The sequence below is a fragment of the Corvus moneduloides genome, chromosome 2, assembly GCF_009650955.1.
Source record: "Corvus moneduloides isolate bCorMon1 chromosome 2, bCorMon1.pri, whole genome shotgun sequence".
Lineage (NCBI taxonomy): Eukaryota > Metazoa > Chordata > Aves > Passeriformes > Corvidae > Corvus > Corvus moneduloides.
Genome location: NC_045477.1, coordinates 42,433,272 through 42,451,773, shown reverse-complemented (window position 1 = coordinate 42,451,773; position 18,502 = coordinate 42,433,272). Strand labels below are relative to the sequence as shown.

General features: G+C 40.7%; 1 protein-coding gene across 4 annotated transcripts in view; it reads left to right on the top strand.

Moving 5' to 3' along the window:
• Positions 1-18,502, top strand: part of PDGFD (platelet derived growth factor D) — a 146,937-nt gene that overhangs the window by 116,387 nt on the left and 12,048 nt on the right. For all 4 annotated transcript variants that reach the window (XM_032099274.1, XM_032099272.1, XM_032099273.1 and 1 more), the window contains 2 exons: positions 527-728; positions 13,506-13,720. In XM_032099274.1, coding sequence (XP_031955165.1) covers positions 527-728; positions 13,506-13,720 — 417 coding nt within the window. The remainder of the gene's footprint in view (positions 1-526; positions 729-13,505; positions 13,721-18,502) is intronic.

The window sequence follows — 18,502 nt, the reverse complement described above, 5'->3', positions numbered from 1 at the left end:
GGGAATAAAGGGCCATTTTTTCAAGTCTCTAACCATGCCAAATTTGTTGTCCAAATTGACCAGAGAAAGACAGTCCAGTGAACTTCTTGCATTTGTCTTTCTGTGCTGTGGTTTCTGATCTGCCTCTTGTGAAATAACCAACAGAGCTGGCATCTCCATTTCTGTGGCCCTGGCCATCAGAGGGCTTTCAAAAGACATTTTCATTACATCTTTGTATACGTGCAAACCATCATTCCCTTTGAGGAGTGCATGTAAATACTGACAGTCCCCCAGTGGCAGTGCTTTTGCTCCTTGCATCTCCTCTGGGATTTGCTTGGGAATTTCTTGGTATCTCTTCTCCTTACAAAAAAAAAAAAAAAAAAACACAAAAAAAGGTAAAAGAAAGTCCTGGCCCAAAGACTTGCAGAGATGGCCTGAAGTAACCATTTCACTCAATAATGAGACAAGTTTCTCAATAACTGTTTTCAATTGTTTAAAGTGGTGCTGTAATTTATTCCAAGTACACTGAGATGTATGTCACTCTTAGGGGGTATCCTATCCCTCTCCATCAGTGACTGACCCTACGCTCACAGCAGAAGCACTGGATCAGACCATTGCTGCATTTGACACAGTGGAGGATCTGCTCAAACACTTTAACCCAGACTCCTGGCAAGAAGATCTTGAGAATCTTTACACCGACAGTGGGCACCATTATCGAGGCAGGAGCTACCATGACAGGAAGTCCAAAGGTAGGAAAAGACACTATATGCATACTTTGGGGCAAGACCAGGATATTCCTTCACTCCTCATAGAAAAGTCCGTCAGTCAGGTATTATTACATTCTGGTGCTTATGTTCCTGTTGGAGTCACAGGGCAAGGTACCACCTATAAAAACCATGGATGTGTTGTTTAATCCTTAATCAATTTCTAGGTAGAATCTCACTTGAGAAATCAGACTGAAAACTGCCCTTTTTTAGGATAAATTCACAAGTATAAACACAGGTCTACATGTAAAGACAGATGGTTCTCAGCTTTACCCTCTTAAGCATTGCTTTGTGTGTAAAGCATGGGGCTCCTAATTACCTGTGTTATCATCCTTCTTTAAATACCCTGTTTAGGGACTGTTCTCTGTTGAGTGAGGAATAATCACTTTTATCACATTGTGCTTAGGGAAGCATCTGGTGCAGACACCTGTATGTGCAGCTGGTTTTTTTAGGATGTGAATATCTCACCGTTTTTCATTATGTTGGCAGGGAATATTATTATGGTTTAACATCTTCGTCTGTAATTGAGCAAAGCACACATTTCTGGGTTATGTTTCTTGTTTCCTTCTGTTAGTTCAAATCATCCACCAAATGGTAAAACAAAAGGGCGTTTAGCTGGCAGTACAAAGCCATAATGATAAAGAAACAGAGTTGTGCTCTAGGGTAACCATGCACTGAAGGGTCTGATGAAATTGCCCTTCATGTTCAATATAGATGTAGGAGGTCCGTTAGGATTCTCCAGGATGACAATCGCTGTAATTTTCACAGAAGAGCTGAAGTGAAGAATTTTATTTGATTTCTCTTGTTGTCATCTATTTTCAAGTTGTGTATTCACATGCATTCTTCTTTATAACTTTAAAATTATACTTCCCAAATCACAGTTCCAATTCTGTGCAATTTACCATTTATTTCCCCCATTTATTTATTTATATCCCCCCATACATTAAGCATGTGGTAAGGAGGGAGAGAGAATTGTAGTTCCATGTTTGTAACTTACTTATTATTAAATTATGAGGCTGTGCTCTTAAAAGGGATATATAGACTGTATCTGTATTCAGGAAAACTGTCAGGAAGTGTTCCCAGGCCCTGAAATACAGTCACCACGTTGCTAAATTGTCAGCCTGTTTAACCCAGGTCATTGCTGGGTGTGAACCAGGATCTGGCAGAGGCCACCCGCCATTCATGTGTCCACCTTGACTTGGAGAGTAAGAGGTGAATGGTAGGAATGTGGGCTATCACATGGGTGTTGTCTTTTGAGCACAAGAATAACCTCAGGCACATACAGTGTATTAGTAGACACAGTACTGGTGTACGATTTCCAAGACAGGTTGGCTTTCTTTGTTTCTGGGCTCAGCACTTCAAATGAACCTGCGATAAAGCCCTGAGCTCCCATCCAGCAAAAAGTGAACCCCTTTACTTTGCTCCCTTTTGGCACGTCAAAAATTTCAGGCAACCACAACAACCCTTGTTGGGGAAAAACTTCACCTCAGTAACTTTCAAGGGTGGTTTGATCTCTGGGGGGGGCCTGTAGAACATGATCTCTGTGTCCTTTATTCATCCAGGCTGGATTTGGCACCAATAGATATGTATAAAAAAGAAATAAAGGGCATGTTCTGTTGTCATGGGTTAGCATAGCTGCGGAAGTGATTTTCTTGCAAAGAGGTGCTTACAGCTTCCTCTATGACCTGACAGAACCTATCAACTGGCTAGTTTGAATACTGACAATTTTTTAAGCCACTTAAAATTTTCACCGCCTCTGTGGTCCACATTTAAGAATGAACAAACCCCAGGAAGCTCTCTCTTGCTTCCTGCCTTGGGACAGGTAACTGGGCTCAGCCTGTACGGGGCCCAGCGGACCCGGCCCAGGCCCTGCTCAGTCCGGGCCGGGTCCAGGCCGGGACCTGCTGGGCCGGATCCGGGCCACCCGCGGCCTCCCCACAGCCCTGCTCTGTGCAGACGGCGCGGCCCGGCTTTCTTCCCTCTCTCCAGTGCGGCCGAAGATTCAGCTGAAGCTGCCTGCTGCCCAGCAAAGATCATGTGACAATAATGATAAGTGAAATTCCAGCTGCAAGGCCTGGGTGAGATTAACCCTTTTAGTGCTGTAAGTTTCCTCCAGAATAGATGAAGCCTGCAGACATTAAGTAAAGAAGGAAGAGCTGAAACCCTGAAAGAGGAGAAAGAGGAGATGCTTAAAAGCTGAAATTCTGCTGTAAAGCTATGGTGGTGATAGACTATGATATATTAGAGTACCCGTTGTAATTTCATGGAAGCATGGAGGGTGGAGCGTTCAAACTGTACTTGTGAGCAAAAGTACCTGTGCTGGAATAAGCAAATGCTGAAGCAGCTGTAAGTTGATGAGAAGTCTGAACAGGGAGAGATGGAAGTGATGAGGACTCTTGCTCCAATCAGAAGGAGAAGACCTCTGTTCCTAGAGATGCTCCCAGAGATAGTCTTAGAGATGAAGATGATGAGGACCCTTTTTCTCCCAGGGAAGGGGGAGGGCCTCTATTCCTAGAGAGGAAGATGCTCCCAGAGATGGGTGAAGAGAACCTTTGTTTCTGAACAGCTCAACCTTAAAATGGTACCCCAGTAGGTCAAGATTGGACCCTCAAAAGCAGTTGTGGGGAAAGCTGTAAGTCAAAGGAAGGGACTCACATGCAAGCAGAGAACCAACCCAGGCAGCTGGCTCGCTGTGATACTGAGCCATGAGAGAACTTCTTGTGGAGATGTCTCCATAGCATGAGCAAGAGAGACTCCTCTCCCTAAATGAACTGAACAAGGTTATTATGGAAGTGGTAAACAGACTGAACATCTCAAGGGTTGTCTTTTTACATTGTCAGTGGGAGAAGGGAGAAAGGTGGGGGGAGAAGAAGTGTTCTGAAGGTGTGGTATGATTTTTTTTCCCCCCTTTCTTTTAGATCTGTTAATAAACTTCTTTATATTCTTTTAAGTTTTATGCCTGCTTTGTTTTCTCCTAATTCTTATCTCACAGAAAGTAAGTAAGTAAGTAATGAGTATTTTGGACCAAAACCACTACGTCTGTTTAAAATAGAAGCTGATTACAAACCGGGATCCTGTACTGGTTCTGCTCTCCAGATTTCATTTCATTCTCAGATCATATTTGGCCTAGTATCCCATATTATTTAAATAACCACGTAAATATAAAATAGCATTTGATGCTTTATTGATGCTAATTAGGCAGGCTACAGGTATCAGTCTGATCTGGTAGTGCTCAGAAAATTCAGATGCATCAAATTTTCTCCGTTTATTATAAATGTAATTCAGCTTCTTGCTATGCAAGAAGCTAAACGTTTTTCCAGTTACAATTTTATTACTTGATTTCTTTTAATAGGATTTTTGGTGGTGGTGGTTGGATACAGGAAAAAGAAGAAAAGTTTGATAACAGTTTTCCTTTTGTCTTCAAACTAAAGGCCAAATTCCCTGACTGTTACCAGCTCTCTAGGCTAAAGTACCTCACCACAATGAAATCTTTTTAAAATTTCAGTTAAGAATTTTTATTTAGTCATAAACTTCTGACAAGATTAAAGGCTTGTTCTTGGATGATGTGAGGAGTAGGGAATAGCTTTAACAAATCCTTAAATTAGAAATGCTTGGTGGCTTTTAAACACAGACAGTGTGGATCTCTGAGGAATGTTTATAGGCACTGGGATAACCTTGCAGCAAAGAGAGCAATAGCTTATATCATAATTTATTTCAGATACCTATCTGTTTCTGCTTCCAGCTTGGGTTTTATTTTTTTATCCTAAGTTAGAACAGCCCTGAGGCAGGTAAGAACAATTTTATGTAATCTCTGCCTATCTTTCACAGCATTTTCAGATCATGCCATATAAATGGTATAAATTAATCACTAATAATTTCGCTCCTATACAACATTCTGCCCTTACCAAACTCTGGCTCAAAATTGAGCTGCTGAATACTAGTTCTGATAACAGGGATAGGTGATAAATGATACTTAAATGGTATGTTTTCTTAATTTTCCAATTAATAATCTACAAATATCAAGGTCAGGCAAATAAGAAGACAGTATTTTATCGTAGCTGAAACTCACAGAATCAGGGAATGGATGAAGTGGGAGGACACCTCAAGAACTTATATGCTCCTGCCCAAGGCAGGATCATCAATAGAAGGTTGATCATGTCAAGTCAGGTTTTTAATATCTCCAAGAATGAAGGCTGCTCAATCTCTCTGAAACCACTTTCTGAACAAAAGAAAACAAAAAAAGTAATTTTCAACATTTGAATAGGTTTTCCTATATTAAAATTTGAGTCCAGAACCTTTTATTCTTTCAAAGTAGATTCTGGCTCCATCTTTGCTTCCTCACATCAGTGCTGCGTTGATGGACTGAAGGAAACTATATGAGGCTCAACAAGGCCTAGTGCAGGGTCCTAAACTTGGGGTCACAGCAACCCAGGCAGTGCCACAGGCTGGGGGAAGAGTGGCTGGGAAAGACCTGTGGGTGCTGGTCGACAGCAGCTGAACATGATCCAGCTGTGCCCAGGTGGCCAAGAAGGCCAATGGCATCCTGGCCTGGATTAGCAGTGGTGTGGCCAGCAGGACCAGGGCAGTGACCGTCCCCCTGTACTCGGCACTGCTGAGGCCACACCTCCAATCCTGTGTTCAGTTCTGGGCCCCTCACTGCCAGAAAGACATTGAGGGGCTGGAGCGTGTCCAGAGAAGGGCAGCAGAGCTGGGGAAGGGTCTGGAGCACAAGTCCTGTGAGGAGCAGCTGAGGGAGCTGGGGGTGTTTAGCCTGGAGAGAAGGAGGCTTAGGGGGGACTTTATTGCTCTCTACAGCCACCTGAAAGGAGGGTGTAGCACGGTGGAAGTCAGTCTCTTCTCCCAGGCTACAAGTGACAGGACAAGAGGAAACAGCCTCACGTTGTACCAGGGGAGGCTTAGATTGTATATTAGGGAAAAGAATTTCACAGAAAGAGTGGTAAGGCATTGGAATAGACTGCCCAGAAAAAGTGGTGGTCACCGTCCCAGGAAATTTTCAAAAGGTGTGCGGATGTGACATATGGGGATATGGTTTAGAGGTGATTTGGGTAGTGCTGGTTTTGTGGTTGTATTTTTGATGTTGGAGGTCTTTTCCAGCCCTAAGGATTATATGATTTTATGTATTTGTACACATTAATAAATACATAGACAGATCAATCCCTTCCTGCATATCTCTTACAAGTACCTGAAAGTTGAAGAGTATGTGGATTAAATCTATAGTTACGATAACTCCATTCAGTCTACAGAATCTGATCTCACATCTCTACAATACTGATGCAATTCTATTAAGTGCATTTCTTTCTATTGAAATCAAAATTGCATTTCTATTGAAATTTCTATTGCATTTCTCACTATTGAAGTGAGATATTGGCATGAGATGTGTCGCACTAATAACCACATGAAGTTTGAAATTTAATTCTGTATATGTTCCGCAAGGTTTGCTGTTAACCACTCCAGTGAAAGCTGACTGTAAAATCACAGTGCAACCTGGACTGGCAGAACAGGACAGGAAAGGAAGGGGAAGACGCACATTCAGATTTTCACAATCCTTAAAAGAGGGCCCATGTATAAGCTATAAACTATGGTGTACACCTACATGAAAATATGATAGACGTTTCAAATAACCTCAGCAGTTGTAAATATACTTATAAAGGTTTGCTACCAATTGCTGCATTTTGGAAACTCTGAAAGTATGAATATTCAGCCTTATGTTCATCCTAGGCTCTTAGAAAAAAAGCAGGTCATACCAAAGTATATACTTTAAAATAATTCCTTTTGCATTGATGTAATATATTGCTGACCTCAGTGTCACAGTAATTTGGTTATTACAAATATTAAGCATCTCCAAAAAGATGTCACTGGCTATTGGGTTATTTAATACTGTTCATGGAAAGAACACAGGTAAAGAAGTAAACATCCATGCTCCCAATTATGTTGAACTTCTCCACAAATAGGTTTCTGTTCTTTTAGAGAGTCATAAGGAGAGTTCAGACATGTTTCAAGAAAGCATCTTCATCCTAGTTAAATTTCTGAACACATGAATTTATCTGGTTAATAATGTTAGAAGAGCTTCTAAGAGATACTGTTGTAAACAGTTTCAACCATCAATTAAACATGGTTTAACTTTTCCCACATGCTTGTTTGCATTTATGTTTTGCTGTTGTCTCTGATTTTTTACCTCCCATTGAATAAGGGGTTTTAATTAAAAAAAGACCTCTGCCTGTGAAATGGTTTGTGTACAAATGAAGAAAGAAAGGAAAAAGAACAAGTTCACTGTTTCTCATCATAGAAGTAAATCCAAATGTGATGGGGCTGGTACCCAAAGAAAGGGATTGTCTTTAGAAAGGAATGGGGTGTTCTGTTTTGTTTTCCCATAAATAAAGCTAGGAGGCAGGAACACATGTAGACAGATACATTCTGGTAATTAACAAGACTACCCCTGCCTCTGAGCTCATTTTCTTTTTTGGAAATAGTATGCAAGAAGCCTTTGGCTATCAGAGGAAATTAATCAGGTGGGACATTCTTGCAATAGCATCTGTCTGCAGTGACAGCTTTACAAGTTAAATAAATAAACTCTTGCTGGCGTAACCACACTGCTCTCTGGAAGGGGAGTAGTGAGCTCAGACCAGTGGTCTTCATGGAATGTTTCTGCTGTTCATTGCCAAATGGGTTCCCAAGATCAGGCAAGTTTCACCATGTCCTTAACAATAGTCTCTAATCGTCATTACATACAATGGTCTAGCAAGAAGTTAAAATTTTAATGTAATTTCTCAGAGGCTTGCAAGCAGTGGTCAATAAATTACTGTGAACGTCCAAGCAGTCTTCCTTGAAAGATTCTGGGATGGCTGCCAGCAAGTTTCAGTGCACCAGACAGGGCGTGCAGGCATCACAAATACTGAATGCTCACTCATTCATGGCAAATTTGAATATTCCAAGTACATGGAATACCTTCTTAAACAGCTGATAATTTAAAGTATTCCCTGTGCTTAAAACCCAGAATATTTCTCCCACCATTCTTCAGTTAGGAACTCAGTTGTCTGTTGCATGCAATCTGCGCACACACTCATTCACTTTACAATCTAATTCCAATCTACATTCATACCTTCCCCCTCTGTGACAAATGAGATTTTCCCTCGTGTGTTACGCAATGTAATTGTTGGTCACTGCAGTGAAAGATTTTCTTATTAAACCCTTTTTTAAAATGCACGTAGCATGTTATTTATCACTGGAATAACCTGCTCTTTTTCCATTACTTTCAGTGAAGCTGTGTCCAATAGTTTTGCCTGCTTTTGCTACCTGACCTGTACCACAGCTGATAATCGGTTTGCCAGTCCATAATAGACCTATATATTTTCCACTTTGTTCCATGAAAACAACTATAATCCCACTGAAATTCTGATCTTTCGTTCCTCTAAAATAATAGTTGCTGTATTGAGGAGGTTTGTCTTGGTGCTCTGATTCTGCAGTAAATGCAAATTGCAAGATCTTCTTAGCTCTCATGAGAAGGATTTAGATAGCTCTCCAATTTTCCAGGTATATTCAACAAATTGCTTATTGTGATATCATTACCCTGTGCAGTAGAACAGTCAAAACCATCAGCCATATGTGTTGAAGTCTAAAAGCCACTGGGTTTGGTCAAAATTTGGTATGGAGAAGAATTTTTTCATCAGTGTCAGCACATTTAGATGATATAACCAGTAGAAGATGCAACAGGAAAATAATGTTTCATGTGTTATTATCATATAATTGTGAGGATATCATTATGTTGGTAATCCCAATATTCGTTGTTATGTTGTTGAGATCACAGAATCATAGAATTGTCTGAATTGGAAGGGACCTTAGAGATCATCTCGTTCCAATGCCCTGCCACAGAGACACCTTGCACCAGACCAGGTTGTTCTAGGTTGTTCATCCAACCTAGAACACTTCCAGGGATGGGGTATCCACATCCTCTCTGGACAACCTTTTCCAGTGTCTCATCACACTCACAGTAAAGAATTTCCCCCTAATATTTAATCTAAACTTACCTTTTTTCAGTATGAAGCAATATCCCCTTGTCCTATCACTACTTGCCCTTGTAAAAAAGTCCCTCTCCAGCTTTTTTGTGAATTTTCCAACTCGAGTTCAGCCACACCATAGCTTCAGTCAGCTATAGCACTGCTCTGAATGTCTTTGATGGCTTCTGCAGTACCTCTAGTCTACCTGAAGATCTTTAGCAGTATTCACCCCGGCGTTACTCTGTGGGGAACACAAATAATAGCCAGCTTCCAGTTGTACTTGGAAGTGCTGACCATTTTCCTCAAGTCTCTCCGATATTCCAGTTGTCTATTGAATTTGTAGTCCACCTATTCCATTATATCTCAGCAGTTTGGCTGCAAGGATACTATGGATCACTGTCAAAAATCAGCAAATGCCTCTGCTGCTTTCACCTCATCCAGCAAGACAGTTGTCTCATCATAGCAAACTCTGAGGTTGGTTTTGTTAAATCTGTTCTGGATGTTCCCAGTCATCCCCTTGTCAATTATGTGCTTGGGCATTGCTTCCAAGTTGGATTTACCCCTTAATTTTATCATGGACTAAGGTTAGGCTGACCAGTCTGCAGCTGCCCAAATCCTCCTTGCCTTGCTTGATGGCCTTGACATGTGGTGTAGGAATACCATGGCAAGGTGGCTGCCATCTCTTACACCTTAGCTCCGCTCTGTGACTGATGCATGAAAAAGTGTAAAATGTTCAGATAGTGTTAGGACCATGTGTAAGTTTGGAACACATAAAGTGTTAAAAGCAACCCTAACAGACCACCTGTCTTTTTAAAATTAATCAGTTACCAGCAGCAAAGATTTTCTCCTCAATCTTTAAGGCCTCCCTTTTTCTGAATAAAACATGGCATTAGCTGCAGTCTCTTGATTTCAGTGCCTACCTCTGATTAAGATCACAGAATCGCAGAATATTTTGATCAATGCTTCAAGGTAAACACTTGCCATCGAGCTATGTGAAATGAGGATGGTTTTAAGCAGAGGATTTCAGGGAAGGAAGGGGTAAACATTGGACCCCAAGTATCCAGCTTAGTGCTCCATTGCATCTCTTTTATGTCTGCTTTACCTTTAAGCTGAGTCTCTGATGCAGACATTCTGTAATAATACTTGGGAATTATTTGCATCCAGTCTAAAGAACGTTTTAGTTCTAGTTTTAAATTAAGGACTCCAGTGGTTTCAGTCCTTGATAAGTAAAGCAGCTGGATTTCACACCAATCACACCAAGGCTCGGTTACATTTAAGTCACAGCAGTGAAGTGATGCATGAAACTGACTGTACTGTAAAATCTCATTGTTATATGGATGAGGAAATGGACTAGCTCCAGACAGTAAAACAATCCAAAGACAGGGAAAAATGCATATTGAAGCTTTCAGCAGAGAAGATTGTTCAGAATAAAATGTGTTCTTTTGTTAGGAGGCAGTAAACCATGATCTAGAGCTTAGGATTTAATTAGGCAATGGGAGCTGTTCTTGTGTGTCAGTGTGGTGCTAGCAGAGTACAGAGTACGTTGTTCGCAGCATACACTGGGTGCTCACCTTATCCCACCAAGAACTGCAGCTCTGCAGAGCAGAGTAAAAGAGTGTAGGTGTTTTCCTCCAAATGAATTTTAATGGAGGATGACTTGTGTACCTCTTAAATATATTTATTTAGGCTTTTCTTCTCTGCTTGAAGTTACTTATTTTAATTTTTCAGCATCACTAAAATAAGACCTTTTTGCTATTGTACTAGTCCATTTCAGCCTGGACTCCGATACTTTGATACCCTGACATACACAAAATGGAGAGAATTCACATCTTAACTGATAACTCTGGGATTTGGCAGTTCTAAAAACTGATAGTAAGTCAAGCTCAGAATTCCTTGAGTATGATACCAAGAATTCATGCAATTTTCCATTGGAAAATCTTCTATAGGTGTTTCAAATATAGTTCGGCATATAAAAAAATACACTAAATAAAATGTGTTCTGCTACTGGTTGATTTCAGAATTCCTGAAGAATGTATTCAGAGAAAGTTTTGAGCCCTCATTATAAATGGTTTATTTCTTCATACTGCATAGAGAAAGAAAATTATGCTAATTATCTTGTTATCCCCTCCTATGCTTCAAGCAAATCAGCAGCTCTCAACAGCCCTGACTCAGCTACAGCCTAAGAGACCCTGCAAAGTGACTTTGGAAGGTCATCAAAACTGTGCATTTGAAGGCAGTGAGCGAAGCCTTCCCCCCAGTGAAAGCCTCTTGCAAGGTCAACCCTTGCTGTTTGAATTGAGTAGTTAAGTACTGAGGCCAGAATGAGTAACATTGTGATGGATATAGTCTGCTCTCTGCAGGAAAGCTCCCCCACCCAGGTCCTTTCCTTGCTAGTGCTTTCCCTCTCTTCAAGTCCCCTTGCAAAGACTCATTTCTGTGGTGATAACACAGCAGTGCCAATAGGTATCAGCTCCATGCAGGAAGAAGGAGTGTTGAGCCTGAGGGGAAGTGTCATCTGTGATAGAGCAAATTTCGTTCAGTCCCCCAACTGTCTTCTGGACACACATGTCAGTTCATGTGAGCTGTGTCTGGGCCCTCTTTACTGACCATTTTTTTACTGGAAGCCTTGTTTCCTGTGTTACCTCAGCTGAATTAAGTCTGAATTAAGCCTTTGAGTATTTTATTCTAATCAGTAAAAGCCATCATAGTCCATAGCCAGTTTGTCCTGATAGCAGCCTGCTCATATCAGTATTCATTCCCCTGGATTGCTGCAGTGTCAGAGTGTGGATGATCCAGGCTTTCTCCTCAAGAAATCTCATTAATGATGAAGGCAGGAAATTTTCAGCCCTCTTCTTCCTTTAGTAGATTTTTTCTTCACATCAGTCAGCTGAAATGAATACAAGCCAGATAGTGCTTTGCTTTACCAGTTAGAAAAGCTGACGCCAAAGGTCCTGATGAGAAGGTTTAGAGGAGTGGGAACACAGGAAACACTTCCCTGTGGAAGGAATTAGCCTGAAAGCCTGCAGTGAGAAGAGCTGGCTTTGAAGAATGACAGTGGAGAAGAAAGTACCATCAGTTAAAACAAAGAAATCAATATACCCTGGACTTTGTCAGTCCTGGCTAAGGACATTCGCAGTGTATTTTTCTCTCAGTGCATGAGTATACCACCAGCCCCATTGATTTTGTGCTTATAGCAGGAGGACGATCTATACCTCTTTTGGAGAGGTGCTAGCTCTCTGGAGAGAACCACTGAGATTTCATGGGGGAATGTATCATAATTGCTATAAAATAGCAATTTATCTGCTAAATTCCCATTGACTGAGATAACACCTTGCCAGGAAAGTGGATCTGCTACGATTTTCTATAATAGCACTTCTAAAATTTATGCACCCTTGCCACTTGCATATCAGCCCTGTGAATATCTCCAGGTCAGAATGTAAAGGGTGCATGATACTCAAAAATCACAGCTTTTTCCACAATTAATTTTGTCATGTTGACAAGATCTGAGTCACAGAAAGCATGAAGTGTCTTTGTTGTAAGTTTTCACATATTTCTATTAAAGCACAAGCGTAAGTGTTCTCAGAACCAGAGGTTATGTTGATCTGTTAAACAAGCCCTTAAAACCTGATATGTTCACAAACACTAGACTGTTACCTCAGTTCTCATTTGAGCCATCCCTATTTTCCTATTGATACTTCTGTTAGCAAATACTGTTTGGAGTCGAACTCAACACAAGTTCACGTCCCCCACTCCTGAATGAATTACTGAACTTTTGAACACCTGGTTGGTAGACAGAATCCTAAGGAAAGAAAAAAAACAGAAAAGGAAGGAGAAAGAAATCAAAAAAACTTCTGTAGAAATAGAACTCATTAAATTTGTTACTTTTGTCTGTGTTACAATTGTGGAAATAAAAGTGGGGTTGGTTTTGTTTTGTTTTAGCATTACAAGCTAAAGCTAGAAACGGCACTTAAACTCACATTTGATAGTCTATATGTTATTTTTATGGCTGGCTTTGTTAGTTGTTTACATGACACATCTCAGATACTAGGCATTTAAACATCAACCAATTACTGGCATTCAATAAACCTATTAATTTTAATTGTATTTATTTGTATGCCTATTGTAGTAACTTTTACCAGATTAAATTAATATTGCTTAGATTGGTTTCTCCATCTAAAAGTGAGTTATCTAAATTCTATTTATAAATAATACAGACAGGCAACTTGAGGAAGAAAGTCATGCAGCCTGTCCTAAGTGATCTTGCAAGGAAGGGATGAATCACTCCCCGAAAATGTTTCTCTGCTGACCACAGGAAGGGCCTTGTTTTTGCTAAAAATAACAAAATAGATCTTAGCATCTAAGTAAGCCAGGTATAAACCAAGGAAGGAAGAGGGTAGCAGTGGTGGAATCTCTTGCCCAAGGATCCAACAGGTGAGTGACAAAGCAAATAAAATGACCAGTCTTCAGCTTTCAGGCCAATATTTTACTGCAAACCTTCCCTTCACCTTTATAGTAAGTGTGATCTCTGCTATGGCAGTCAGTGGGAGAAGGATGACAGCCTGGATGGCCACCTGTAATGATTTAAAATTGGTAGGTTTATGTTTATTTGTTCAGAAATCACCGCTATAGTTCACATATTTTTCAATCAGCATCCTATCACTCTGTGTTATTGACTGCCTGGGGAGCAGTATAAACCAGAGGAATGTCCCGCTCAAACCTCACTAATGAAACTTCTTTTGCATTGCAGTTGACCTGGACAGGTTGAATGATGATGTAAAGCGTTACAGCTGCACTCCAAGGAACTACTCTGTCAATTTAAGGGAGGAGCTGAAGCTGACAAATGTAGTTTTTTTCCCCCGCTGCCTCCTTGTCCAGCGCTGTGGCGGAAACTGCGGCTGTGGGACTCCGAACTGGAAATCCTGCACCTGCGTGTCAGGGAAAACAGTGAAAAAATATCATGAGGTATTTTCATTTGTTCTTTGTTACTCCTTTTGGGTATGTATTGCTTCCACGGATTCTGAAGTCTTTTCTCGGACCTGCGTGTGCTGCTTGTTAATTGGCTATGTGTGTGTGAGAAAGGGGTGTAGGCAGGTATTTGTGGGTAAGTTAATTTAGGAGAAATTGGACAGAACTTTTGCCACCTCTGAGTGGATGCCACCACAGCATCCTAGTGACCTTTGTTGCAAGAATGAGCCTTATGTTGGACCGATTTTTCCCAGTGAAGGACAAATACAGAGTAAATGTATATACCACTGGAAATACACTTTTTGGAACATGTGTTCCTTGAGCTATTTGACTTCACTTCCTCTTGCTTTAAACTTATGCTCACACTTGGAAATTACAATTAAGTCTCTTGTAAACTCTCTTCCCTTCCAGATTTATTACTTACAGGAGGCAGCTGAATCATTCAGCTTTAGTTTTTTTCCCACTCAGCAATTTTTTAGGAAGGCAAAATTTTTGCATAGGAACAATGCCCATTATTTTAATCCATTCAGAACACATTTAGGGAGGAAAAGCACAAGGAAAGAGCATTTTTTGTTCTTGCCTCTAATGCAGTCTTTTCAGATCAAGACATGAGCAGTGTCCCCTAAAGTGAGCATATCTAGGGAAGTTACTTGGTAGTTGCCTTTCAGTTGTCAGAAGGTAGGGTAGCTGCATGCCATGCCACCTTATTTCTGACACATATCTCTCGTAAGAGCCTGATTTACCACTTGGCTTAAGTCCCAAGGGAAAATGAACTTTATGGACTTTAAACCTGGATGCGATGTGGGCTCATAACATTAAGGCATTGTCTTGGGAGACCCTGGGGCTGCAATAGCAGAGGGCTGGTGAAGGTCAGAACTTGCCCACACTGTGAGCAGTGTGGTTACTCTTTTCAAAGGTAAGAGATATTTTCTCACATGTAGCTGCAGAATACAGCATACTCCACGTGCTAGGACTAGAGAATAATATTTTCTCTAATTTTAAAGAAGATGCAGGGGATGACCCTAGTAATGACCCTAATTACAGAGCAGAAAGCCTTATCTCAGTGGTAGAAAAGTTAATTGGAAAAAATATTAATAGGTATAAAGCACCTAGATGACTATGAGCTGATAAAATTAACTCAGAATGCCTTATATATGAATAAATATTTATACAGCACCACAACATTGTACAAGAATGCTAAAAGGACTGGCACCTCCTGCAGAGAGCAAACAGTCAGCCAGACAAGATCAGACATGGATTAGAAGCTGGTTAAGAGATAAAGAGCAACGAGGTGGAAGAGATGAGCAATTTTCTAAATGGGAAAGGGCTATCTGAGGGTGCCCCCAGTGCACAGATTGTTATTTCATGTGTTCAATCTGGAGGGAGGTGCACAAGGAGGTGGCAAAAATGTCAGGTGGCACAGGACATAACATACTTGAACAGCAGAAAAGGCTGTGAGGAATTTCAGAAGGCCTTTGTAACTGCTTATAAATGCAGGTTAGAAGAGCAGCAATCATTAGGATGAGTGATCTCAACTATTTGTTCATATAACACTGGATGTGTGAGGGGAGGAGGGAGAAATGAGGGGTGGAAATTGGGCCAAAGGTTAAGTAGTGAATCACTGTGAAGAGCTTCAGGAAAACAGTTGTTCAGCGCAGTGATAAGAAAAAGATAAGTGACAGTCTTCTGCAGGAATGGAGATGAAGGGGTAATAACACAGCAAATATAGTCAGGATAAATTCGTGGGGGACTTATCCTGGGTTTTGACCATTGGTACTTAAAAGGACAAAGGCAGGACTAGAAAAAATAAATAGAAGCAGCAAATATACATCATGAGAGATGTAGGGGAAGATATAGATCAAAAATATTTGTAAGGAAGGTGGCTCAAAAGTTTTGGATAATTTCATTTAGAAAAAAAAAATGGTAGTAAGAGAGGACACAGTGAAAGGTAGAAAATAATGAATAGTAGCTAAAGGAAAATTGGATCTTCCTAAATGATATTTTCCTTAAGAAAATAACAAGAGGGAGACTGAAAGGGAACTAATTTAAAATTATAAAAAGGAATTGTTTTTTTCCACAGTAAATCTGTGTGGAATTTCAACACTTAAATATGACATGTGCATAATTCAGAAGATTCCTGAAAGAACTCAAGTAAAGAATAAACTAAGGAATCCTGACTTACACCTGTGTCAGAATTTAAGTCAACTGTTGACAGCAGCTAGAAAGAAAAGTGCTGATTATGAGTATGTTATCAAGAGCTTACTTTTTTCAAGTGTTTGGAAACAGGTAGTGCTGGTACACCAGAATATCAAACTAGCCAGGTATTGCTCAGCACCAGGATGTCATGACTTACAATTGCCCCAAATTAATCACTAAATTCAGGAAATTCAACATTCACACTTATACATCACTGCTAATTTATTTTCCTACTCATTTCTTCTCTGAGAACCATCTGAATTCAAGACAGTGTTTCAGCTTTAACATTAAATGGCCTTTGTAAGTTTAAATTTAAATTTCATCCGTTAGGGATGAATAAACAGCTCACTGAGTACGTATTTAGCCAAGTATCTCCCATTAACATGAGTGGAAGTCATGCAGATAAATTCATGTATGACATACTAAAGATGTATCCATTAATTTTAGTCCAAAATGTTTTCCACTTTATTATTATTATTAGCCACGCACAGTTAATCAGTTTCATTCTTGTTCTCCTTTGACACTTTAATTTTACTTAAATACGAGGTAGAAAAGGTGCTGAGCAGAGGCTCTACACATGCCAGTTTTAGAACCATGGAGCCAGTTTGCTCTCTTAAAAGCCAATTTGAAACCCACTAACCTTAGCCAAAGAGCCTTTAGTTGCATAACGAAGGATGGAGCTTCACACTTTATGAAATCCCCAGCACCATTAATTTGGTTAAAAAGCTCTGCCTTCTCCTGCAGGAAGACAGAGGCCAGATTCAACCACAAGTCCCAGTTAACTTGATTTACAGAAGACACCAGAAGGAAATATTAAGTAGTGGCACAAAGAAGGTGTTTGAATAACTGAAACTGAGTCCTGCAGACCCCAGACCCTTTCTCTTGCCAGACTGATTTTGCCTAACCTCCATCCTGGAGCTTCATCTACTGAGCTCCTGAACCTGCAAGAGCTTTGTGTCTTGCACATGGATATGCGTGTCCTCAAAAGTAAAAATGTCTCTGGAGATCACTTAAAAGTTCCCTGGCATTTCTGAGCTACTGAGTATTTCTGGGTGAGAAAGACAGGCAGGCAAATTTTACAAAAGCAATAGGCTCCTTTTTGGCTTGGTAGCAAGTGCTGGAGTAGCTGCATGTTGGTAGCTGTGGGGACCTTAAAGTCCAGGGTGTTTCTTGAAAGAGAGAGTTCTAGTCCAGAGAGATTTCAAGGTTATCTTCTCCGTGTGCTCTTAATGCTTTTTAGTTCCCTCTTAGTTCCTGTTCAAAGCCTCTCACTGTAATCACTGAGCGCTCCCTCCTAGCCTAGCCTCTCAGGACTAATAGCCTTTAATTTTCCCAAGCTGAGACTGCTGCTCCAGTTCCCTGAATGGAATGTACAGCTCTTTTCTGTCATGTCCAACTATAAGAAGTGATGCAACAGCAGGGAAAATGCGAACATGAGAATGCCACAGAAAGGGGTAGCTTTTTCTTTATTGCCCTGGGAGATGTTAATCATGAGCTCTCTGGTCTTCTTTATGGCCTGGAAGTTTGCCATGACTTTACCAAAATACTCAGCAGTTTTCAGAAATGAATGGGGTCATAATTTGGGTAAACAGTTTTATTGGTGGGGTTTTTTTTTTTTCTTGCAGGAGTCTTGCAATGCTCTGTGGTTTTCTGTGGTTTTCTGTGGCTTCTGGGTTTGCTTTAGAGCAGAGCAAATACTCTGGACAAATACTCATGACTTACCAAATAGTGTCACAAACCCTTCAAACCAAACAGGCCAAGTCCTGGCAGTGTCTGAGAACATCTCTAAGGCATAGTCTGCCGTAGGTGATACAAATGCTCAGCCCTACTGCTGTCTGACTTTTTAAAGGGGACCTGAAATAAAAGTGTGTTTCCCACTGCAGTTAATTTCCTTAAAAATGCCTGGAACTGTTCATTAAAGAGGCACAGGCTCTAAACCTGGAGATTACTCAGCACAGAGAAGGTGTGGGGAACTCAGACCAGGACTCAGTTCGGCTGTGGCTGTGCTATCTAGCCAGCATGCACATACCTCAGAGAAACAAGAAATCGGTTTTCCCATCTCATTGCTGTAACTGATGAGATGTGAAATGAGTTTCCGTGGGGAATAAGTGCTCTTAAGGTAGCAACCAGAATTTGTCAGAATGTGTAAACCTCCGCAAACGCAGTGCTGAGCTGCACAGCTAAAGGGCATATAAGAAAAAAAGAAAAAAAATCAGCTATCAAGCTGATTGCATCTTTTACCTACTTATTTGTCTCTCCTGTAAGGACTGATGTGTTTTTCACTGTCTATAAGGTGCTTCTTCCCCACCCCCCATCCCACCCCTTTTTGAAGCATTATGTCTCCATTCAAGTTTGATGTTGATTGGAGCTTGTCTGATGCCTTCACAGGACATACATTCAGTTAATTCTCAGAGACAAAGTTTTGATTAGTGTTAGGGTGGCAATTTCATAACCTCTGGTTGCCTTGAGAGAGGCAGTAGGTACCCCAGAGCACACAATACCATATCTTGGCACAAGTTGCTGGGGCATAGAAACAGCTTCAACTGAACCCAACATTGCAAAGGGAAAACAAGACTGAGGGAA